Source organism: Hemibagrus wyckioides, linkage group LG22, assembly GCF_019097595.1.
Source record: "Hemibagrus wyckioides isolate EC202008001 linkage group LG22, SWU_Hwy_1.0, whole genome shotgun sequence".
NCBI lineage: Eukaryota > Metazoa > Chordata > Actinopteri > Siluriformes > Bagridae > Hemibagrus > Hemibagrus wyckioides.
In genome coordinates this window covers 21,177,515-21,201,802 of record NC_080731.1, presented here as the reverse complement: position 1 = coordinate 21,201,802, position 24,288 = coordinate 21,177,515, and the positions used below count along the sequence as shown (strand labels likewise).

At 43.7% G+C, this 24,288-nt stretch overlaps 1 protein-coding gene across 1 annotated transcript in view; it reads right to left on the bottom strand.

The window, feature by feature from the left end:
• LOC131343237 (protein unc-13 homolog B) overlaps positions 1–24,288 on the bottom strand; it is a 221,579-nt gene that overhangs the window by 156,073 nt on the left and 41,218 nt on the right. The window contains exon 3 of the mRNA XM_058374765.1: positions 4,560–4,659. Coding sequence (XP_058230748.1) covers positions 4,560–4,659 — 100 coding nt within the window. The remainder of the gene's footprint in view (positions 1–4,559; positions 4,660–24,288) is intronic.

Sequence of the window (24,288 nt, the reverse complement as noted above, 5' to 3'; positions counted from 1 at the left end):
ATTACTCTCACACACACACACACACACACACATTACTCTCACACACACATTACTCTCACACACACATTACTCTCACACACATTACTCTCACACACACATTACTCTCTCACACACATTACTCTCTCACACACACACATTACTCTCACACACACACATTACTCTCACACACATTACGCTCTCACACACACATTACTCTCTCACACATTACTCTCACACACACATTACTCTCTCACACACACATTACTCTCACACACACACATTACTCTCACACACATTACGCTCTCACACACACATTACTCTCTCACACATTACTCTCTCACATTACTCTCTCTCACACATTACTCTCTCACGCACATTACTCTCACACACACACATTACGCTCTCACACACACATTACTCTCACACACATTACTCTCTCACACATTACTCTCTCTCACACATTACTCTCTCTCACACATTACTCTCTCTCACACACTCTCTCTCACGCACATTACTCTCTCTCACGCACATTACTCTCACACACACACATTACGCTCTCACACACACATTACTCTCACACACACATTACTCTCACACACACATTACTCTGTCTCACACACATTACTCTCTCACACACACATTACTCTCTCACACACACATTACTCTCACACACACATTACTCTCACACACACACATTACTCTCACACACACACACACACATTACTCTCACACACACACACACACACATTACTCTCTCACAAACACATTACTCTCTCACACATTACTCTCACACACACACACACACACATTACTCTCACACACACACACACACATTACTCTCTCACACACACACACACACACATTACTCTCTCACACATTACTCTCACACACATTACTCTCTCTCTCACACATTACTCTCTCTCACACACATTACTCTCTCTCACACACATTACTCTCTCACACACACACATTACTCTCTCACACACACACACTACTCTCACGCACGCATTACTCTCTCGCACGCATTACTCTCTCACACGCATTACTCTCACACACGCATTACTGTCACACACGCATTACTCTCTCTCACACACATTACTCTCTCACACGCATTACTCTCTCACACGCATTACTCTCTCTCACACGCATTACTCTCTCACACGCATTACTCTCTCACACGCATTACTCTCACACACGCATTACTGTCACACACACATTACTCTCACACACACACATTACTCTCACACACACACATTACTCTCTCACACACACATTACTCTCTCACACACACACATTACTCTCATACACTTTACTCTCTCACACGCATTACTCTCACACACACACATTACTCTCACTCACACACACACACATTACTCTCACTCTCACACACACATTACTCTCTCTCTCACACATTACTCTCTCTCTCACACACATTACTCTCTCACACACACATTACTCTCTCACACACACATTACTCTCTCACACACACATTACTCTCTCACACACACACATTACTCTCTCTCTCACACATTTCTCTCTCTCACACACATTACTCTCACACACACACACATTACTCTCTCTCACACACTTTACTCTCTCACACACACATTTCTCTGTCACACACACACACATTACTCTCACACACATTACTCTCTCACACACATTTCTCTCTCACACACACACACATTACTCTCACACACATTACTCTCACACACACACACTACTCTCACACACACACACTACTCACACACACACATTACTCTCTCACACATTACTCTCACACACATTACTCTCACACACACACATTACTCTCTCACACACATTACTCTCACACACACACACATTACTCTCACACACACACATTACTCTCATACACTTTACTCTCTCACACACACATTACTCTCTCACACACACATTACTCTCACACACACACATTACTCTCACACACACACACATTACTCTCACACACACATTACTCTCACACACACACATTACTCTCATACACTTTACTCTCTCACACACACATTACTCTCTCACACACACATTACTCTCTCACACACACATTACTCTCACACACACACATTACTCTGTCTCACACACATTACTCTCACACACACACATTACTCTCACACACACATTACTCTCATACACTTTACTCTCTCACACACACATTACTCTCTCACACACACATTACTCTCACACACACACATTACTCTCATACACATTACTCTCTCACACACACATTACTCTCACACACACACATTACTCTCATACACATTACTCTCTCTCACACACATTACTCTCTCACACGCATTACTCTCACACACGCATTACTCTCACACACGCATTACTCACACACACGCATTACTCTCACACACACACATTACTCTCATACACTTTACTCTCTCACACGCATTATTCTCTCACACACATTACTCTCTCTCACACACACACATTACTCTCTCTCACACACACACATTACTCTCTCTCACACACATTACTCTCTCACACACACACATTAATCTCTCACACACACACACATTACTCTCTCACACACATTACTCTCACACACACATTACTCTCTCTCACACACATTACTCTCACACACACACATTACTCTCACACACACACATTACTCTCACACACACACATTACTCTCACACACACACACACACATTACTCTCACACACACACACACACACACATTACTCTCTCACACACATTACTCTCTCACACACACACACACACACACACACACACACATTACTCTCTCACACACATTACTCTCTCACACACATTACTCTCTCACACACACACACATTACTCTCTCACACACATTACTCTCTCACACACACACACACATTACTCTCACACACATTACTCTCACACACACATTTCTCTCACACACACATTATTCTCACACACATTACGCTCACACACACATTACTCTCTCACACACATTACGCTCACACACACATTACTCTCACACACATTACTCTCACACACGTTACTCTCACATACACATTACTCTCACACACATTACTCTCACACACGTTACTCTCACATACACATTACTCTCACACACACATTACTCTCACACATGTTACTCTCATAAACGTTACTCTCACACACTTGAATTAATACATTAGCATATTCCATAGTAACAGTGCATTAACAGGTACAGCAAATACGCCACATAAACGTGTGGGCAAGTTTTCTTAAAGTAATATATATATATATATGTCTATGCGTGTGTGTGTGTGTGTGTGTGTGTGTGTGTGGTGAAGGAGTCTCCAGTGTCAGTGCCGTGTATCAGTCAGAGGTGAAGCCGAACATCTCAGTCACAGTGAGGGGGTGTGTCCTGTGTAGCTGTCAGTCACAGTGAGGGGGTGTGTCCTGTGTAGCTGTCAGTCACAGTGAGGGGTGTGTGTCCTGTGTAGCTATCAGTCACAGTGAGGGGGTGTGTCCTGTGTAGCTGTCAGTCACAGTGAGGGAGTGTGTGTCCTGTGTACCTGTCAGTCACAGTGAGGGGGTGTGTCCTGTGTAGCTGTCAGTCACAGTGAGGGGTGTGTCCTGTGTAGCTGTCAGTCACAGTGAGGGAGTGTGTGTCCTGTGTACCTGTCAGTCACAGTGAGGGGGTGTGTCCTGTGTAGCTGTCAGTCACAGTGAGGGAGTGTGTGTCCTGTGTACCTGTCAGTCACAGTGAGGGGGTGTGTCCTGTGTACCTGTCAGTCACAGTGAGGGGGTGTGTCCTGTGTAGCTGTCAGTCACAGTGAGGGAGTGTGTGTCCTGTGTACCTGTCAGTCACAGTGAGGGGGTGTGTCCTGTGTAGCTGTCAGTCACAGTGAGGGGTGTGTCCTGTGTAGCTGTCAGTCACAGTGAGGGAGTGTGTCCTGTGTAGCTGTCAGTCACAGTGAGGGAGTGTGTGTCCTGTGTACCTGTCAGTCACAGTGAGGGTGTGTGTCCTGTGTACCTGTCAGTCACAGTGAGGGGTGTGTCCTGTGTAGCTGTCACGTTACAGTGAGGGAGTGTGTCCTGTGTAGCTGTCAGTCACAGTGAGGGGGTGTGTCCTGTGTACCTGTCAGTCACAGTGAGGGAGTGTGTCCTGTGTACCTGTCAGTCACAGTGAGGGGGTGTGTCCTGTGTAGCTGTCAGTCACAGTGAGGGGGTGTGTCCTGTGTACCTGTCAGTCACAGTGAGGGGGTGTGTCCTGTGTACCTGTCAGTCACAGTGACTGTCAGTGTAGCTGTCACAGTGAGGGAGTGTCTCCTGTGTAGCTGTCAGTCACAGTGAGGGGGTGTGTCCTGTGAAGATGTAAGTCACAGTGAGGGGGTGTGTCCTGTGCAGGATGGGGTGTGTCCTGTGCAGTCACAATGAGGGGGTGTGCCCTGTGTAGCTGTCAGTCACAGTGAGGGGGTGTGTCCTGAGTTGTCAGCATGAAACTGCCAGCTCGCTAAAAGATGGAGAGAAAATAATTCATCAAACAAATAGAGGATTGTTCTGTTCCAGAGCACAACATACCTGAGAGACAGCGGTGTGTGTGTGTGTGTGTGTGTGTGTGTGTGTAGTTAAGTACTCACAACATGAAGTCCTGCTCCCAGCATGGTTGGTCTCCGCGCACTGTGATGGTTGTGCTCTTAACATTCTGAACCTTCAGAGTCACATATGCATTAAACTTATCTGCAAAACACACACACACACACACACACACACACACTATGTTATTAATTCTGAATTCTAAACAACCTACAGCATGAGCAGCGATGATAGAGGGCCAAGCATTACAGGTGCGGTGTGATGTCTGTGTAATAATAAAGAGAAAGAAGTGTCTACTCTACTAAAAACAGTGTTTGGAAGAATAACACACACACACACACACACAAGAACAGATCTTCCAGAATATGGTGTTTAATGTAAAACAGAGTGTTTGTGCTGTAACTCTATAGTCCTCTACCCAGGGGAGTCGCTAGGGCTAATCAGGGCTCGAGACCCGAATGATTTTAATCTACCTCTGAATGTTTTATCCCAAATTTTGCCCCCAGAGTGTAGAGGAATTAACTAAATGTTGATCGGTTTAGTTGAGCACTGTTGCCGCTTACTGTACGCAATTTTGACTGACATCTCTCTCCGCAAGCGCGATCACACAAACACACACACACATTATTGTGACAAAACACCGCGAGTGTGCGCTCGAATATGCTCCCAGATACTGTAATGTCCTACACCTATCAGTCTGCACTGCGCCGCTTTAAGTCAAAAACACCTATACACACTCACTCACACACACACACACACCGTGACAAAAACACACCTATACACACTCACACACACACACCGTGACTAAAATACACACCTATACACACTCACTCACACACACACACACACCGTGACAAAAACACACCTATACACACTCACACACACACACCGTGACTAAAATACACACCTATACACACTCACTCACACACACACACACACCGTGACAAAAACACACCTATACACACTCACACACACACACCGTGACTAAAATACACACCTATACACACTCACTCACACACACACACACACCGTGACTAAAATACACACCTATACACACTCACACACACACACACACCGTGACAAAAACACACCTATACACACTCACACACACACACACACCGTGACTAAAATACACACCTATACACACTCACTCACACACACACACACACCGTGACTAAAATACACACCTATACACACTCACACACACACACCGTGACTAAAATACACACTCACACACACACACACACACCGTGACAAAAATACACACCTATACACACTCACACACACACACACCATGACTAAAATACACACCTATACAAACTCACTCACAAACACACACACACACACACACCGTGACTAAAATACACACCTATACACACTCACTCACACACACACACCGTGACTAAAATACACACCTATACACACTCTCACACACACACACACACACACTGTGACTAAAATACACACCTATACACACTCACTCACACACACACACACCGTGACTAAAATACACACCTATACACACTCACACACACATACACACACACACACACCGTTACTAAAATACACACCTATACACACTCACACACACACATACACACACACACACACACTGTGACTACACACCTATACACACTCACACACACACACACACACACACACACAGTGACTAAAATACAAACCTATACACACTCACACACACACATACACACACACACACACCGTGACTAAAATACACACCTATACACACTCACACACACACATACACACACACACACACTGTGACTACACACCTATACACACTCACACACACACACACAGTGACTAAAATACACACCTATACACACACACACCGTGACTAAAATACACACCTATACACACTCACACACACACACACACCATGACTAAAATACACACCGATACACACACACACACCATGACTAAAATACACACCTATACACACACACACACCATGACTAAAATACACACCTATACACACACACACACCATGACTAAAATACACACCTATACACACACACACACACCATGACTAAAATACACACCTATACACACACACACACACCGGGACTAAAATACACACCTATACACACACACACACCGGGACTAAAATACACACCTATACACACACTCACACACACACCATGACTAAAATACACACCTATACACACACACACCATGACTAAAATACACACCTATACACACACACACACACCACATGACTAAAATACACACCTATACACACACACACACACCACATGACTAAAATACACACCTATACACACACACACACACCATGACTAAAATACACACCTATACACACACACACCATGACTAAAATACACACCTATACACACACACACACACCATGACTAAAATACACACCTATACACACACACAAATACCATGACTAAAATACACACCTATATACACACACACACACACACCATGACTAAAATACACACCTATACAAATTCACACACACCATGACTAAAATACACATCTATACACACACACACACCATGACTAAAATACACACCTATACACATTCACACACACCACATGACTAAAATACACACCTATACACACACACACCATGACTAAAATACACACCTATACACACACACACACCATGACTAAAATACACACACACACACACCATGACTAAAATACACACCTATACACACACACACACACCATGACTAAAATACACACCTATACACACACACACCATGACTAAAATACACACACACACAATGACTAAAATACACACCTATACACACACACACACACCATGACTAAAATACACACCTATACACACACACCATGACTAAAATACACACCTATACACACACACACCATGACTAAAATACACACCTATACACACACACCATGACTAAAATACACACCTATACACACAAACACAAATACCATGACTAAAATACACACCTATACACACACACACACCATGACTAAAATACACACCTATACACACACACACACCATGACTAAAATACACACCTATACACACACACACCATGACTAAAATACACACACACACCATGACTAAAATACACACACACACCATGACTAAAATACACACACTCACACACACACACCATGACTAAAATACACACCTATACACACACACACCATGACTAAAATACACACCTATACACATTCACACACACCACATGACTAAAATACACACCTATACACACACACACACACACACACCGGGACTAAAATACACACCTATACACATTCACACACACCACATGACTAAAATACACACCTATACACACACACACACACACACCGGGACTAAAATACACACCTATACACACACACACCATGACTAAAATACACACACACACCATGACTAAAATACACACACACACCATGACTAAAATACACACACTCACACACACACACCATGACTAAAATACACACCTATACACACACACACCACGACTAAAATACACACCTATACACCATGACTAAAATACACACCTATACACACACACATACACACCATGACTAAAATACACACCTATACACACACACACACACACCATGACTAAAATACACACCTATACACACACACACACACACCATGACTAAAATACACACCTATACACACACACACCATGACTAAAATACACACCTATACACACACACACACCATGACTAAAATACACACACACACCATGACTAAAATACACACCTATACACACACACAATGACTAAAATACACACCTATACACACACACACACACACCATGACTAAAATACACACCTATACACACACCATGACTAAAATACACACCTATACACACACACACACACACCATGACTAAAATACACACCTATACACACACACACACACCATGACTAAAATACACACCTATACACACACACACCATGACTAAAATACACACACACACCATGACTAAAACACACACCTATACACACACACAATGACTAAAATACACACCTATACACACACACACACACACCATGACTAAAATACACACCTATACACACACACCATGACTAAAATACACACCTATACACACACACACACACCATGACTAAAATACACACCTATACACACACACACACACCATGACTAAAATACACACCTATACACACACACACACCATGACTAAAATACACACCTATACACACACACACACCATGACTAAAATACACACCTATACACACACACCATGACTAAAATACACACCTATACACACACACACACACCATGACTAAAATACACACCTATACACACACACACACACCATGACTAAAATACACACCTATACACACACACCATGACTAAAATACACACCTATACACACACACACACACCATGACTAAAATACACACCTATACACACACACACACACCATGACTAAAATACACACCTATACACACACACACACACACACACACCATGACTAAAATACACACCTATACACACACACACACCATGACTAAAATACACACCTATACACACACACACACACACCATGACTAAAATACACACCTATACACACACACACACCATGACTAAAATACACACCTATACACACACACACCATGACTAAAATACACACACACACCATGACTAAAATACACACACACACCATGACTAAAATACACACACTCACACACACACACCATGACTAAAATACACACCTATACACACACACACCACGACTAAAATACACACCTATACACCATGACTAAAATACACACCTATACACACACACATACACACCATGACTAAAATACACACCTATACACACACACACACACACCATGACTAAAATACACACCTATACACACACACACACACACACCATGACTAAAATACACACCTATACACACACACACCATGACTAAAATACACACCTATACACACACACACACCATGACTAAAATACACACACACACCATGACTAAAATACACACCTATACACACACACAATGACTAAAATACACACCTATACACACACACACACACACCATGACTAAAATACACACCTATACACACACACCATGACTAAAATACACACCTATACACACACACACACACACACCATGACTAAAATACACACCTATACACACACACACACACCATGACTAAAATACACACCTATACACACACACACCATGACTAAAATACACACACACACCATGACTAAAATACACACCTATACACACACACACACACCATGACTAAAATACACACCTATACACACACACACACACACCATGACTAAAATACACACCTATACACACACACCATGACTAAAATACACACCTATACACACACACACACACACCATGACTAAAATACACACCTATACACACACACACACACCATGACTAAAATACACACCTATACACACACACACACCATGACTAAAATACACACCTATACACACACATACACACCATGACTAAAATACACACCTATACACACACACACCATGACTAAAATACACACCTATACACACACACACACCATGACTAAAATACACACCTATACACACACATACACACCATGACTAAAATACACACCTATACACACACACACACACCATGACTAAAATACACACCTATACACACACACACCATGACTAAAATACACACACACACCATGACTAAAACACACACCTATACACACACACACACCATGACTAAAATACACACCTATACACACACACACACAATGACTAAAATACACACCTATACACACACACACACACCATGACTAAAATACACACCTATACACACACACACCATGACTAAAATACACACACACACCATGACTAAAATACACACACACACACACACACACCATGACTAAAATACACACCTATACACACACACACCATGACTAAAATACACACCTATACACACACACACACACCACGACTAAAATACACACCTATACACACACACAATGACTAAAATACACACCTATACACACACACATACACACCATGACTAAAATACACACCTATACACACACACACCATGACTAAAATACACACCTATACACACACACACACACCATGACTAAAATACACACCTATACACACACACACACACCATGACTAAAATACACACCTATACACACACACACCATGACTAAAATACACACCTATACACACACACACTCATCCTCATTCCCACCCTCATCTTCACACTTATCCTCATCCTCATCCTCATTCTCAACCTCACACTAATTCTCAAACTTGTCCTCATTTTCATCCTCACACTTACACTATATTGCCAAAAGTATTCTCTCACCTGCCTTGACTCGCATATGAACTTAAGTGACATCCCATTCCTAATCCATAGGGTTCAATATGACGTCGGTCCACCCTTTGCAGCTATAACAGCTTCAACTCTTCTGGGAAGGCTGTCCACAAGGTTTAGGAGTGTGTTTATGGGAATTTTTGACCATTCTTCCAGAAGCGCATTTGTGAGGTCACACACTGATGTTGGACGAGAAGGCCTGGCTCTCAGTCTCCGCTCTAATTCATCCCAAAGGTGTTCTATCGGGTTGAGGTCAGGACTCTGTGCAGGCCAGTCAAGTTCATCCACACCAGACTCTGTCATCCATGTCTTTATGGACCTTGCTTTGGTCACTGGTGCACAGTCATGTTGGAAGAGGAAGGGGCCAGCTCCAAACTGTTCCCACAAAGTTGGGAGCATGGAATTGTCCAAAATGTCTTGGTATGCTGAAGCATTCAGAGTTCCTTTCACTGGAACTAAGGGGCCAAGCCCAGCTCCTGAAAAACAACCCCACACCATAATCCCCCCTCCACCAAACTTTACACTTGGCACAATGCAGTCAGACAAGTACCGTTCTCCTGGCAACCGCCAAACCCAGACTCGTCCATCAGATTGCCAGATGGAGAAGCGCGATTCGTCACTCCAGAGAACGCGTCTCCACTGCTCTAGAGTCCAGTGGCGGCGTGCTTTACACCACTGCATCCGACGCTTTGCATTGCACTTGGTGATGTATGGCTTGGATGCAGCTGCTCGGCCATGGAAACCCATTCCATGAAGCTCTCTGCGCACTGTTCTTCAGCTAATCTGAAGGCCACATGAAGTTTGGAGGTCTGTAACAATTGACTCTGCAGAAAGTTGGCGACCTCTTCGCACTATGTGCCTCAGCATCCGCTGACCCCGCTCCGTCAGTTTACGTGGCCTACCACTTCGTGGCTGAGTTGCTGTCGTTCCCAAACACTTCCACGTTCTTATAATACAGCTGACAGTTGACTGTGGAATATTTAGGAGCGAGGAAATTTCACGACTGGATTTGTTGCACAGGTGGCATCCTATCACAGTTCCACGCTGGAATTCACTGAGCTCCTGAGAGCGACCCATTCTTTCACAAATGTTTGTAAAAACAGTCTGCATGCCTAGGTGCTTGATTTTATACACCTGTGGCCATGGAAGTGATTGGAACACCTGATTCTGATTATTTGGATGGGTGAGTGAATACTTTTCGCAATATAGTGTATCTTCATCCTCACACTCATCCTCATACTTATTCTCATCGTCACACTCATCCTCACACACTCATCCTCACACTAATTCTCACACTCATCCTCATTCTCAAACTCATCCTCATTCTCACATTCATCTTCATCCTCACACTCATTCTCATCCTCACACTCATTCTCATCCTCACACTCATTCTCATCCTCACACTCATTCTCCTATTTATTCTCCGCTGGTGTGTGTTGGGCTGTGATCTTACACTTCAGATCTAATACACTACACATGCAGGAGACACTCAGTCCAGCTGGATCTAGTTAGTGGGGGAAAGGTACTGTGCAGTGTGACTAAAGGGGCTAAAAAATAACGGACAACTCTGCTCTAGAACATGCAAGCAGATACACCTAATATAACACACCCACACACAAACACACACACACAGGTGAAAGATATGAGTGGTTTGATATCCTGCTGTGTTAAATGTTGGGACTGGAGCAGGACCTGAAACACTAAAGAGATGGCAGGTGGATATTACAGACATGTGTGTGTGTGTGTGGGTGTCTAAATATTCATGACTTTATGGAAATGATATTTCTGCACAGACACAGAGAGGATTTCATCACGCTGTCACAGGTTAGGACAAGCAGCAGTAATTAAATCTAGATAGAAAATGTCACAAGTGCACTAGAAGGATCTCAAGCTGGAAAACCCTGGATGGAGAGAGGGCGGGGGGGAGTCAGAGAGAGACACAGAGAGAGAGAGAGAGAGAGAGAGAGAGAGAGAGAGACACACACACAGAGAGAGAGAGAGAGAGAGAGAGAGAGAGAGAGAGAGAGAGAGAAAGAGTGTCAGAGAGACACAGAGAGAGAGAGAGAGAGAGTGAGAGAGAGAGAGTCAGAAAGAGAGAGAGAGAGAGAGTGTGTCAGAGAGAGACACACACAGAGAGAGAGAGAGAGAGAGAGGAGGGAGAGAGGAGGGAGAGTATGTTAGCTCTCTGCTTTATCCTCCTGAACACCATAAACTGGTTTTTATTAAAGTTCATGTTGATGCCACACAATAATCTGCCTCTAAGGAACACCACCATGACCTCATGACCACCAACAGCCAATCACAGGATGAGACCCACACCACCATCCAGCATAGCCGGTCAACTCTCTAGCTGTTAGCCATTAGCAGCTAATCTGCTCTGTGTCTGACTTCCACTGCTGTGTGTGTGTGTGTGTGTGTGTGTGTAACTGGCACACACTTTGAGGTTAGTGTTACGTGACACAACGACTCTGTGTAGACAACACAGACACACACACACCTCCTCGTGCTACACACACACACCACCTCCTGCTACACACACACACCTCCTCGTGCTACACAAACACACACACCTCCTCCTGCTACACACACACCACCTCCTGCTACACACACACCACCTCCTGCTACACACACACCTCCTCCTGCTACACACACACACCTCCTCGTGCTACACAAACACACACACATCTCCTGCTACACACACACCACCTCCCGCTACACACACACCACCTCCTGCTACACACACACACACCTCCTTGTGCTACACAAACACACACACATCCTCCTGCTATACACACACACCTCCTCCTGCTACACACACACCACCTCCTGCTACACACACACACCTCCTCGTGCTACACAAACACACACACATCCTCCTGCTACACACACACACCTCCTCCTGCTACACACACACACACACCTCCTCCTGCTACACACACACACACACACCTCCTCCTGCTACACACACACACACATCTCCTGCTACACACACACACACACCTCCTCCTGCTACACACACACACACACACACCTCCTCCTGCTACACACACACACACACACATCCTCCTGCTACACAAACACACGCACCTCCTCCTGCTACACACACACCTCCTCCTGCTACACAAACACACACACATCCTCCTGCTATACACACACACCTCCTCCTGCTACACACACACACACACCTCCTCCTGCTACACACACACCTCCTCCTGCTACACACACACACCTCCTCCTGCTACACACACACACATCTCCTGCTATACAAACACACCTCCTCCTGCTACACACACACACACACCTCCTCCTGCTACACAAACACACCTCCTCCTGCTACACACACACACACACCTCCTCCTGCTACACACACACACACCTCCTCCTGCTACACACACACACACACCTCCTCCTGCTACACAAACACACACACCTCCTCCTGCTACACACACACACACACCTCCTCCTGCTACACAAACACACACACCTCCTCCTGCTACACACACACACACACCTCCTCCTGCTACACACACACACACACCTCCTCCTGCTACACAAACACACACACCTCCTCCTGCTACACACACACACACCTCCTCCTGCTACACACACACACACACACCTCCTCCTGCTACACAAACACACGCACCTCCTCCTGCTACACACACACACACACCTCCTCCTGCTACACACACACACACACACACCTCCTCCTGCTACACACACACACACACCTCCTCCTGCTACACACACACACACCTCCTCCTGCTACACAAACACACGCACCTCCTCCTGCTACACACACACACGCACCTCCTCCTGCTACACACACACACCTCCTCCTGCTACACACACACACACACACCTCCTCCTGCTACACACACACACACACCTCCTCCTGCTACACACACACACACCTCCTCCTGCTACACAAACACACACCTCCTCCTGCTACACAAACACACGCACCTCCTCCTGCTACACACACACACACACCTCCTCCTGCTACACACACACACACACCTCCTCCTGCTACACACACACACACACCTCCTCCTGCTACACACACACACACCTCCTCCTGCTACACAAACACACACCTCCTCCTGCTACACACACACACCTCCTCCTGCTACACACACACACACACCTCCTCCTGCTACACAAACACACGCACCTCCTCCTGCTACACACACACACGCACCTCCTCCTGCTACACACACACACGCACCTCCTCCTGCTACACAAACACACACACCTCCTCCTGCTACACACACACACACACCTCCTCCTGCTACACAAACACACGCACCTCCTCCTGCTACACAAACACACACACCTCCTCCTGCTACACACACACACACACCTCCTCCTGCTACACACACACGCACCTCCTCCTGCTACACACACACACACACCTCCTCCTGCTACACAAACACACGCACCTCCTCCTGCTACACACACACACACACCTCCTCCTGCTACACAAACACACGCACCTCCTCCTGCTACACAAACACACACACCTCCTCCTGCTACACACACACACACACCTCCTCCTGCTACACACACACGCACCTCCTCCTGCTACACACACACACACACCTCCTCCTGCTACACAAACACACGCACCTCCTCCTGCTACACAAACACACGCACCTCCTCCTGCTACACACACACACACACCTCCTCCTGCTACACAAACACACACACCTCCTCCTGCTACACACACACACACACCTCCTCCTGCTACACAAACACACACACCTCCTCCTGCTACACAAACACACGCACCTCCTCCTGCTACACACACACACACACCTCCTCCTGCTACACACACACACACACCTCCTCCTGCTACACACACACACACACCTCCTCCTGCTACACACACACACACACCTCCTCCTGCTACACACTGCTGGGGTTTTAACTCCACGGCTCTTCAGGTCTCAGTCACTTTACATCTGTAGGTCAGTCTATCACTCCATCTCTCTTATTATTAATATCATTATTATTAATATCATTATTATTATTATTATTATTATCATCTTCATCCAGCACTCTTCTCTCTCACACTAATCCAGTCCTCCACTCACATAAACCACAGAGAAGAGAGGATCAGAGAGAGAGAGAGAGGCAGGGGAGGGAGAGAGAGAGAGAGAGGAGGGGTGGTTGAGAGAGCATTTCATATATATGTTGGTCATTTAGAGCCTTACTTTAAAATGTAATCCCAGTTTTTATTAGACTTCACTCCATATCTCTCCACTCACATTCACACACACATTCACACACACACACACACACACACACACACTCACACACACACACCTAAGAAGCACTCGGCCCTGATGGAGCCTCTTGAATGACGAGTGCAGCTTGGAGTGAACATGAGAGAGATGGAAGTGAAAAAAAATCAAAGATGTGAAAGCGACAGAGTGTGTGTGTATGTGTGTGAGTGTGTGTGAGTGTGTGTGTGTGTGTGTGTGTGTGTGAGTAGGAGCAAAGCGGCAGACTCCAGACTTCAGAAGAAGCTCCATCAGGGTCATTGACACAAATGTGTCATAAAGATCTGTGATATATCTGTAATATAGAGAATGTTGTAGTTGGTAGTTTTACACTGTGGTGGTGCGAGAGTTAGTGAGAGTGTTATTGAGAGTGTTAGTGTTATTGAGAGTGTTAGTGTTACTGAGAGTGTTAGTGTTATTGAGTGTTAGTGTTATTGAGAGTGTTAGTGAGAATGTTAGCGTGAGTGAGAGTGTTAGTGTTAGTGAGTGTTAGTGTGAGTGAGAGTGTTAGTGTGAGTGAGAGTGTTAGTGTGAGTGTTAGTGTTAGTGAGTGTTAGTGTTAGTGAGTGTTAGTGTTAGTGTGAGTGTTAGTGTTAGTGAGTGTTAGTGAGTGTTAGTGAGTGTTAGTGTTAGTGTGAGTGTTAGTGTTAGTGTGAGTGTTAGTGAGTGTTAGTGGGTGTTAGTGTTAGTGTGAGTGAGAGTGTTAGTGTTAGTGTGAGTGTTAGTGAGTGTTAGTGAGTGTTAGTGTTAGTGTGAGTGAGAGTGTTAGTGTGAGTGAGAGTGTTAGTGTTAGTGAGTGTTAGTGTTAGTGAGTGTTAGTGTGAGTGAGAGTGTTAGTGTTAGTGTTAGTGAGTGTTAGTGTTAGTGAGTGTTAGTGTTAGTGTGAGTGAGAGTGTTAGTGTGAGTGTTAGTGTGAGTGAGAGTGTTAGTGTTAGTGAGTGTTAGTGTTAGTGAGTGTTAGTGTGAGTGAGAGTGTGAGTGAGAGTGTTAGTGTTAGTGAGTGTTAGTGTTAGTGAGTGTTAGTGTGAGTGAGAGTGTTAGTGTGAGTGTTAGTGTGAGTGAGAGTGTGAGTGAGAGTGTTAGTGTTAGTGTGAGTGTTAGTGTGAGTGAGAGTGTTAGTGTGAGTGTTAGTGTGAGTGAGAGTGTTAGTGTGAGTGTTAGTGTGAGTGAGAGTGTGAGTGAGAGTGTTAGTGTTAGTGTGAGTGTTAGTGAGTGTTAGTGTTAGTGTGAGTGAGAGTGTTAGTGTGAGTGTTAGTGTTAGTGTTAGTGTGAGTGAGAGTGTTAGTGTGAGTGTTAGTGTTAGTGAGTGTTAGTGTTAGTGTGAGTGAGAGTGTTAGTGTGAGTGAGAGTGTTAGTGTTAGTGTGAGTGTTAGTGAGTGTTAGTGTGAGTGAGAGTGTTAGTGTGAGTGAGAGTGTTAGTGTGAGTGAGAGTGTTAGTGTGAGTGAGAGTGTTAGTGTTAGTGTTAGTGTGAGTGAGAGTGTTAGTGTTAGTGAGTGTTAGTGTGAGTGAGAGTGTTAGTGTGAGTGAGAGTGTTAGTGTGAGTGAGAGTGTTAGTGTTAGTGAGTGTTAGTGTGAGTGAGAGTGTGAGTGAGAGTGTTAGTGTTAGTGAGTGTGAGTGTTAGTGTGAGTGAGAGTGTTAGTGTTAGTGAGTGTTAGTGTTAGTGAGTGTTAGTGTGAGTGAGAGTGTTAGTGTGAGTGAGAGTGTTAGTGTGAGTGAGAGTGTTAGTGTTAGTGAGTGTTAGTGTTAGTGAGTGTTAGTGTGAGTGAGAGTGTTAGTGTTAGTGTGAGTGTTAGTGAGTGTTAGTGTTAGTGTGAGTGAGAGTGTTAGTGTGAGTGTTAGTGTTAGTGTGAGTGAGAGTGTTAGTGTGAGTGTTAGTGTTAGTGAGTGTTAGTGTTAGTGTGAGTGAGAGTGTTAGTGTGAGTGAGAGTGTTAGTGTTAGTGTGAGTGTTAGTGAGTGTTAGTGTGAGTGAGAGTGTTAGTGTGAGTGTTAGTGTTAGTGTGAGTGTTAGTGTGAGTGAGAGTGTTAGTGTTAGTGAGTGTTAGTGTTAGTGAGTGTTAGTGTGAGTGTTAGTGTGAGTGAGTGTTAGTGTTAGTGAGTGTTAGTGTGAGTGAGAGTGTTAGTGTGAGTGTTAGTGTTAGTGTGAGTGTTAGTGTGAGTGAGAGTGTTAGTGTTAGTGAGTGTTAGTGTTAGTGAGTGTTAGTGTGAGTGAGAGTGTTAGTGTGAGTGTTAGTGTGAGTGAGAGTGTTAGTGTTAGTGAGTGTTAGTGTGAGTGAGAGTGTTAGTGTGAGTGAGAGTGTTAGTGTGAGTGAGAGTGTTAGTGTTAGTGAGTGTTAGTGTGAGTGAGAGTGTTAGTGTGAGTGAGAGTGTTAGTGTGAGTGAGAGTGTTAGTGTTAGTGAGTGTTAGTGTTAGTGAGTGTTAGTGTGAGTGAGAGTGTTAGTGTGAGTGTTAGTGTTAGTGTGAGTGTTAGTGTGAGTGAGAGTGTTAGTGTTAGTGAGTGTTAGTGTTAGTGAGTGTTAGTGTGAGTGAGAGTGTGAGTGTTAGTGTGAGTGAGAGTGTTAGTGTTAGTGAGTGTTAGTGTGAGTGAGAGTGTTAGTGTGAGTGAGAGTGTTAGTGTGAGTGAGAGTGTTAGTGTTAGTGAGTGTTAGTGTGAGTGAGAGTGTTAGTGTGAGTGAGAGTGTTAGTGTGAGTGAGAGTGTTAGTGTTAGTGAGTGTTAGTGTGAGTGAGAGTGTTAGTGTGAGTGTTAGTGTGAGTGAGAGTGTTAGTGTTAGTGTGAGTGTTAGTGAGTGTTAGTGTTAGTGTGAGTGAGAGTGTTAGTGTGAGTGAGAGTGTTAGTGTGAGTGTTAGTGTGAGTGAGAGTGTTAGTGTGAGTGTTAGTGTTAGTGAGTGTTAGTGTTAGTGTGAGTGAGAGTGTTAGTGTGAGTGAGAGTGTTAGTGTGAGTGAGAGTGTTAGTGTTAGTGAGTGTTAGTGAGTGAGAGTGTTAGTGTGAGTGAGAGTGTTAGTGTGAGTGTTAGTGAGTGTTAGTGAGTGTTAGTGTTAGTGTGAGTGAGAGTGTTAGTGTTAGTGAGTGTTAGTGTGAGTGAGAGTGTTAGTGTGAGTGAGAGTGTTAGTGTTAGTGAGTGTTAGTGTGAGTGAGAGTGTTAGTGTGAGTGAGAGTGTTAGTGTTAGTGAGTGTTAGTGAGTGTTAGTGTGAGTGAGAGTGTTAGTGTTAGTATGAGTGTTAGTGTGAGTGAGAGTGTTAGTGTTAGTGTTAGTGTGAGTGAGAGTGTTAGTGAGTGTTAGTGTTAGTGTTAGTGTGAGTGAGAGTGTTAGTGAGAGTGTTAGTGTTAGTGTGAGTGTTAGTGAGAGTGTTAGTGTGAGTGTTAGTGTGAGTGAGAGTGTTAGTGAGAGTGTTAGTGTTAGTGTGAGTGTTAGTGTTAGTGAGAGTGTTAGTGAGAGTATTAGTGTGAGTGTTCATGAGAGTGTTAGTGTGAGTGAGAGTGTTAGTGAGAGTGACTGTTAGTGTTAGTGAGAGTGTTAGTGTTAGTGTTAGTGTGAGTGTTAGTGAGAGTGTTAGTGTTAGTGTGAGTGTTAGTGAGTGTTAGTGTTAGTGTGAGTGTTAGTGTTAGTGAGAGTGTTAGTGAGAGTGTTCGTGAGAGTGTTAGTGTGAGTATTAGTGTGAGTGTTAGTGTGAGTGTTAGTGTGAGTGTGTTAGTGTTCATGAGTGTTAGTGAGAGTGTTAGTGAGAGTGTTAGTGAGAGTGTTCGTGAGAGTGTTCGTGAGAGTGTTCGTGTGAGTATTAGTGTGAGTGTTAGTGTGAGTGTTAGTGTGAGTGTTAGTGTGAGTGAGAGTGTTAGTGTTAGTGAGAGTGTTAGTGTTAGTGTGAGTGTTAGTGTGAGTGTTAGTGTTAGTGTGAGTGAGAGTGTTAGTGTTAGTGAGAGTGTGAGTGTTAGTGAGAGTGTTAGTGTTAGTGTGAGTGTTAGTGTTAGTGAGTGTTAGTGTTAGTGTGAGTGTTAGTGTGAGTGAGAGTGTTAGTGTTAGTGAGTGTTAGTGTTAGTGTGAGTGTTAGTGTGAGTGAGAGTGTTAGTGTTAGTGTGAGTGTTAGTGTTAGTGAGAGTGTTAGTGTGAGTGAGAGTGACTGTTAGTGTTAGTGTGAGTGTTAGTGAGAGTGTTAGTGTGAGTGTTAGTGTGAGTGTTAGTGTGAGTGTGTTAGTGTTTGTGAGAGTGACTGTTAGTGTTAGTGAGAGTGTGAGTGTGTTAGTGTTTGTGAGAGTGACTGTTAGTGTTAGTGTTAGTGTTAGTGAGAGTGTTAGTGAGAGTGTTAGTGTGAGTGTTCATGAGAGTGTTAGTGTGAGTGTTAGTGTGAGTGTTAGTGTGAGTGTGTTAGTGTTCATGAGAGTGTTAGTGAGAGTGTTAGTGTGAGTGTTAGTGTGAGTGTGTTAGTGTTCATGAGAGTGTTAGTGAGAGTGTTAGTGAGAGTGTTCATGAGAGTGTTAGTGTGAGTGTTAGTGTGAGTGTTAGTGTTAGTGAGAGTGTTAGTGAGAGTGTTAGTGAGAGTGTTAGTGAGAGTGTTAGTGTGAGTGTGTTAGTGTTCATGAGAGTGTTAGTGAGAGTGTTAGTGAGAGTGTGTTAGTGTTCATGAGTGTTAGTGAGAGTGTTAGTGTTAGTGTGAGTGTTAGTGAGTGTTAGTGTGAGTGAGAGTGTTAGTGTGAGTGAGAGTGTTAGTGTGAGTGTTAGTGAGAGTGTTAGTGTGAGTGAGAGTGTTAGTGTGAGTGTTAGTGAGAGTGTTAGTGTGAGTGTTAGTGTTAGTGAGTGTTAGTGTGAGTGTTAGTGAGTGTTAGTGTGAGTGTTAGTGTGAGTGAGAGTGTTAGTGTGAGTGTTAGTGTTAGTGAGTGTTAGTGAGTGTTAGTGTGAGTGAGAGTGTTAGTGTTAGTATGAGTGTTAGTGTGAGTGAGAGTGTTAGTGTTAGTGTGAGTGTTAGTGAGAGTGTTAGTGTGAGTGAGAGTGTTAGTGAGTGTTAGTGTTAGTGTTAGTGTGAGTGAGAGTGTTAGTGAGAGTGTTAGTGTTAGTGTGAGTGTTAGTGAGAGTGTTAGTGTGAGTGTTAGTGAGAGTGTTAGTGTGAGTGTTAGTGTGAGTGAGAGTGTTAGTGAGAGTGTTAGTGTTAGTGTGAGTGTTAGTGTTAGTGAGAGTGTTAGTGAGAGTATTAGTGTGAGTGTTCATGAGAGTGTTAGTGTGAGTGAGTGTTAGTGAGAGTGACTGTTAGTGTTAGTGAGAGTGTTAGTGTTAGTGTTAGTGAGAGTGTTAGTGAGAGTGTTAGTGAGAGTGTTAGTGTGAGTGTTCATGAGAGTGTTAGTGTGAGTGAGAGTGTTAGTGAGAGTGACTGTTAGTGTTAGTGAGAGTGTTAGTGAGAGTGTTAGTGTGAGTGTTAGTGTGTGTGTGTTAGTGTTAGTGAGAGTGTTAGTGTTAGTGAGAGTGTTAGTGAGAGTGTTAGTGTGAGTGTTAGTGAGAGTGTTAGTGAGAGTGTTAGTGTGAGTGTTAGTGTGAGTGTTAGTGTGTGTGTGTTAGTGTTTGTGAGAGTGACTGTTAGTGTTAGTGTTAGTGAGAGTGTTAGTGTGAGTGTTCATGAGAGTGTTAGTGTGAGTGTTAGTGTGAGTGTTAGTGTGAGTGTTAGTGTGAGTGTGTTAGTGTTCATGAGAGTGTTAGTGAGAGTGTTAGTGAGAGTATTAGTGTGAGTGTTAGTGTGAGTGTTAGTGTGAGTGTGTTAGTGTTCATGAGAGTGTTAGTGAGAGTGTTAGTGTTAGTGAGAGTGTTCGTGAGAGTGTTCGTGAGAGTGTTAGTGTGAGTGTTAGTGTGAGTGTTAGTGTGAGTGTTAGTGTGAGTGTTAGTGAGAGTGTTAGTGTGAGTGAGAGTGTTAGTGTTAGTGTGAGTGTTAGTGAGAGTGTTAGTGTTAGTGTGAGTGTTAGTGAGTGTTAGTGTTAGTGTGAGTGTTAGTGTTAGTGTGAGTGTTAGTGAGTGTTAGTGTTAGTGTGAGTGTTAGTGTGAGTGTTAGTGTGAGTGTTAGTGAGTGTTAGTGTTAGTGTGAGTGTTAGTGTGAGTGTTAGTGTTAGTGTGAGTGTTAGTGAGTGTTAGTGTTAGTGTGAGTGTTAGTGTTAGTGTGAGTGTTAGTGAGAGTGTTAGTGTTAGTGTGAGTGTTAGTGAGTGTTAGTGTTAGTGTGAGTGTTAGTGTTAGTGAGAGTGTTAGTGAGTGTTAGTGTTAGTGTGAGTGTTAGTGTGAGTGTTAGTGTTAGTGTGAGTGTTAGTGAGTGTTAGTGTTAGTGTGAGTGTTAGTGTTAGTGTGAGTGTTAGTGAGAGTGTTAGTGTTAGTGTTAGTGTTAGTGAGTGTTAGTGTTAGTGTGAGTGTTAGTGTGAGTGTTAGTGTTAGTGTTAGTGTGAGTGTTAGTGAGTGTTAGTGTTAGTGTGAGTGTTAGTGTGAGTGTTAGTGTGAGTGTTAGTGTGAGTGAGAGTGTTAGTGAGTGTTAGTGTTAGTGTGAGTGTTAGTGAGAGTGTTAGTGTTAGTGAGAGTGTTAGTGTTAGTGTGAGTGTTAGTGAGAGTGTTAGTGTTAGTGTGAGTGTTAGTGTTAGTGTGAGTGTTAGTGTGAGTGTTAGTGAGAGTGTTAGTGTTAGTGTGAGTGTTAGTGAGTGTTAGTGTTAGTGTGAGTGTTAGTGTGAGTGTTAGTGAGAGTGTTAGTGTTAGTGTGAGTGTTAGTGTTAGTGTGAGTGTTAGTGAGAGTGTTAGTGTTAGTGTGAGTGTTAGTGTTAGTGTGAGTGTTAGTGTTAGTGTGAGTGTTAGTGTGAGTGTTAGTGAGTGTTAGTGTGAGTGTTAGTGTTAGTGTGAGTGTTAGTGAGTGTTAGTGTTAGTGTGAGTGTTAGTGTTAGTGTGAGTGTTAGTGAGAGTGTTAGTGTTAGTGTGAGTGTTAGTGAGTGTTAGTGTTAGTGTGAGTGTTAGTGTTAGTGAGAGTGTTAGTGAGAGTGTTCGTGAGAGTGTTAGTGTGAGTATTAGTGTGAGTGTTAGTGTGAGTGTTAGTGTGAGTGTGTTAGTGTTCATGAGTGTTAGTGAGAGTGTTAGTGAGAGTGTTAGTGAGAGTGTTAGTGAGAGTGTTAGTGTTAGTGAGAGTGTTCGTGAGAGTGTTCGTGTGAGTATTAGTGTGAGTGTTAGTGTGAGTGTTAGTGTGAGTGTTAGTGTGAGTGAGAGTGTTAGTGTTAGTGTGAGTGTTAGTGAGAGTGTGAGTGTTAGTGAGAGTGTTAGTGTTAGTGTGAGTGTTAGTGTTAGTGAGTGTTAGTGTTAGTGTGAGTGTTAGTGTGAGTGAGAGTGTTAGTGTTAGTGTGAGTGTTAGTGTTAGTGAGAGTGTTAGTGAGAGTGTTAGTGTGAGTGAGAGTGACTGTTAGTGTTAGTGTGAGTGTTAGTGAGAGTGTTAGTGTGAGTGTTAGTGTGAGTGTTAGTGTGAGTGTGTTAGTGTTTGTGAGAGTGACTGTTAGTGTTAGTGAGAGTGTGAGTGTGTTAGTGTTTGTGAGAGTGACTGTTAGTGTTAGTGTTAGTGTTAGTGAGAGTGTTAGTGTGAGTGTGTTAGTGTTCATGAGAGTGTTAGTGAGAGTGTTAGTGTGAGTGTTAGTGTGAGTGTGTTAGTGTTCATGAGAGTGTTAGTGAGAGTGTTAGTGTGAGTGTTAGTGTGAGTGTTCATGAGAGTGTTAGTGTGAGTGTTAGTGTGAGTGTTAGTGTGAGTGTGTTAGTGTTCATGAGAGTGTTAGTGAGAGTGTTAGTGTGAGTGTTAGTGTGAGTGTGTTAGTGTTCATGAGAGTGTTAGTGAGAGTGTTAGTGAGAGTGTTCATGAGAGTGTTAGTGTGAGTGTTAGTGTGAGTGTTAGTGAGAGTGTTAGTGAGAGTGTTAGTGAGAGTGTTAGTGAGAGTGTTAGTGTGAGTGTGTTAGTGTTCATGAGAGTGTTAGTGAGAGTGTTAGTGAGAGTGTTAGTGTGAGTGTTAGTGTGAGTGTTCGTGAGAGTGTTAGTGAGTGTTCATGAGAGTGTTAGTGAGAGTGTTAGTGAGAGTGTGTTAGTGTTCATGAGAGTGTTAGTGAGAGTGTTAGTGTTAGTGAGAGTGTTCATGAGAGTGTTAG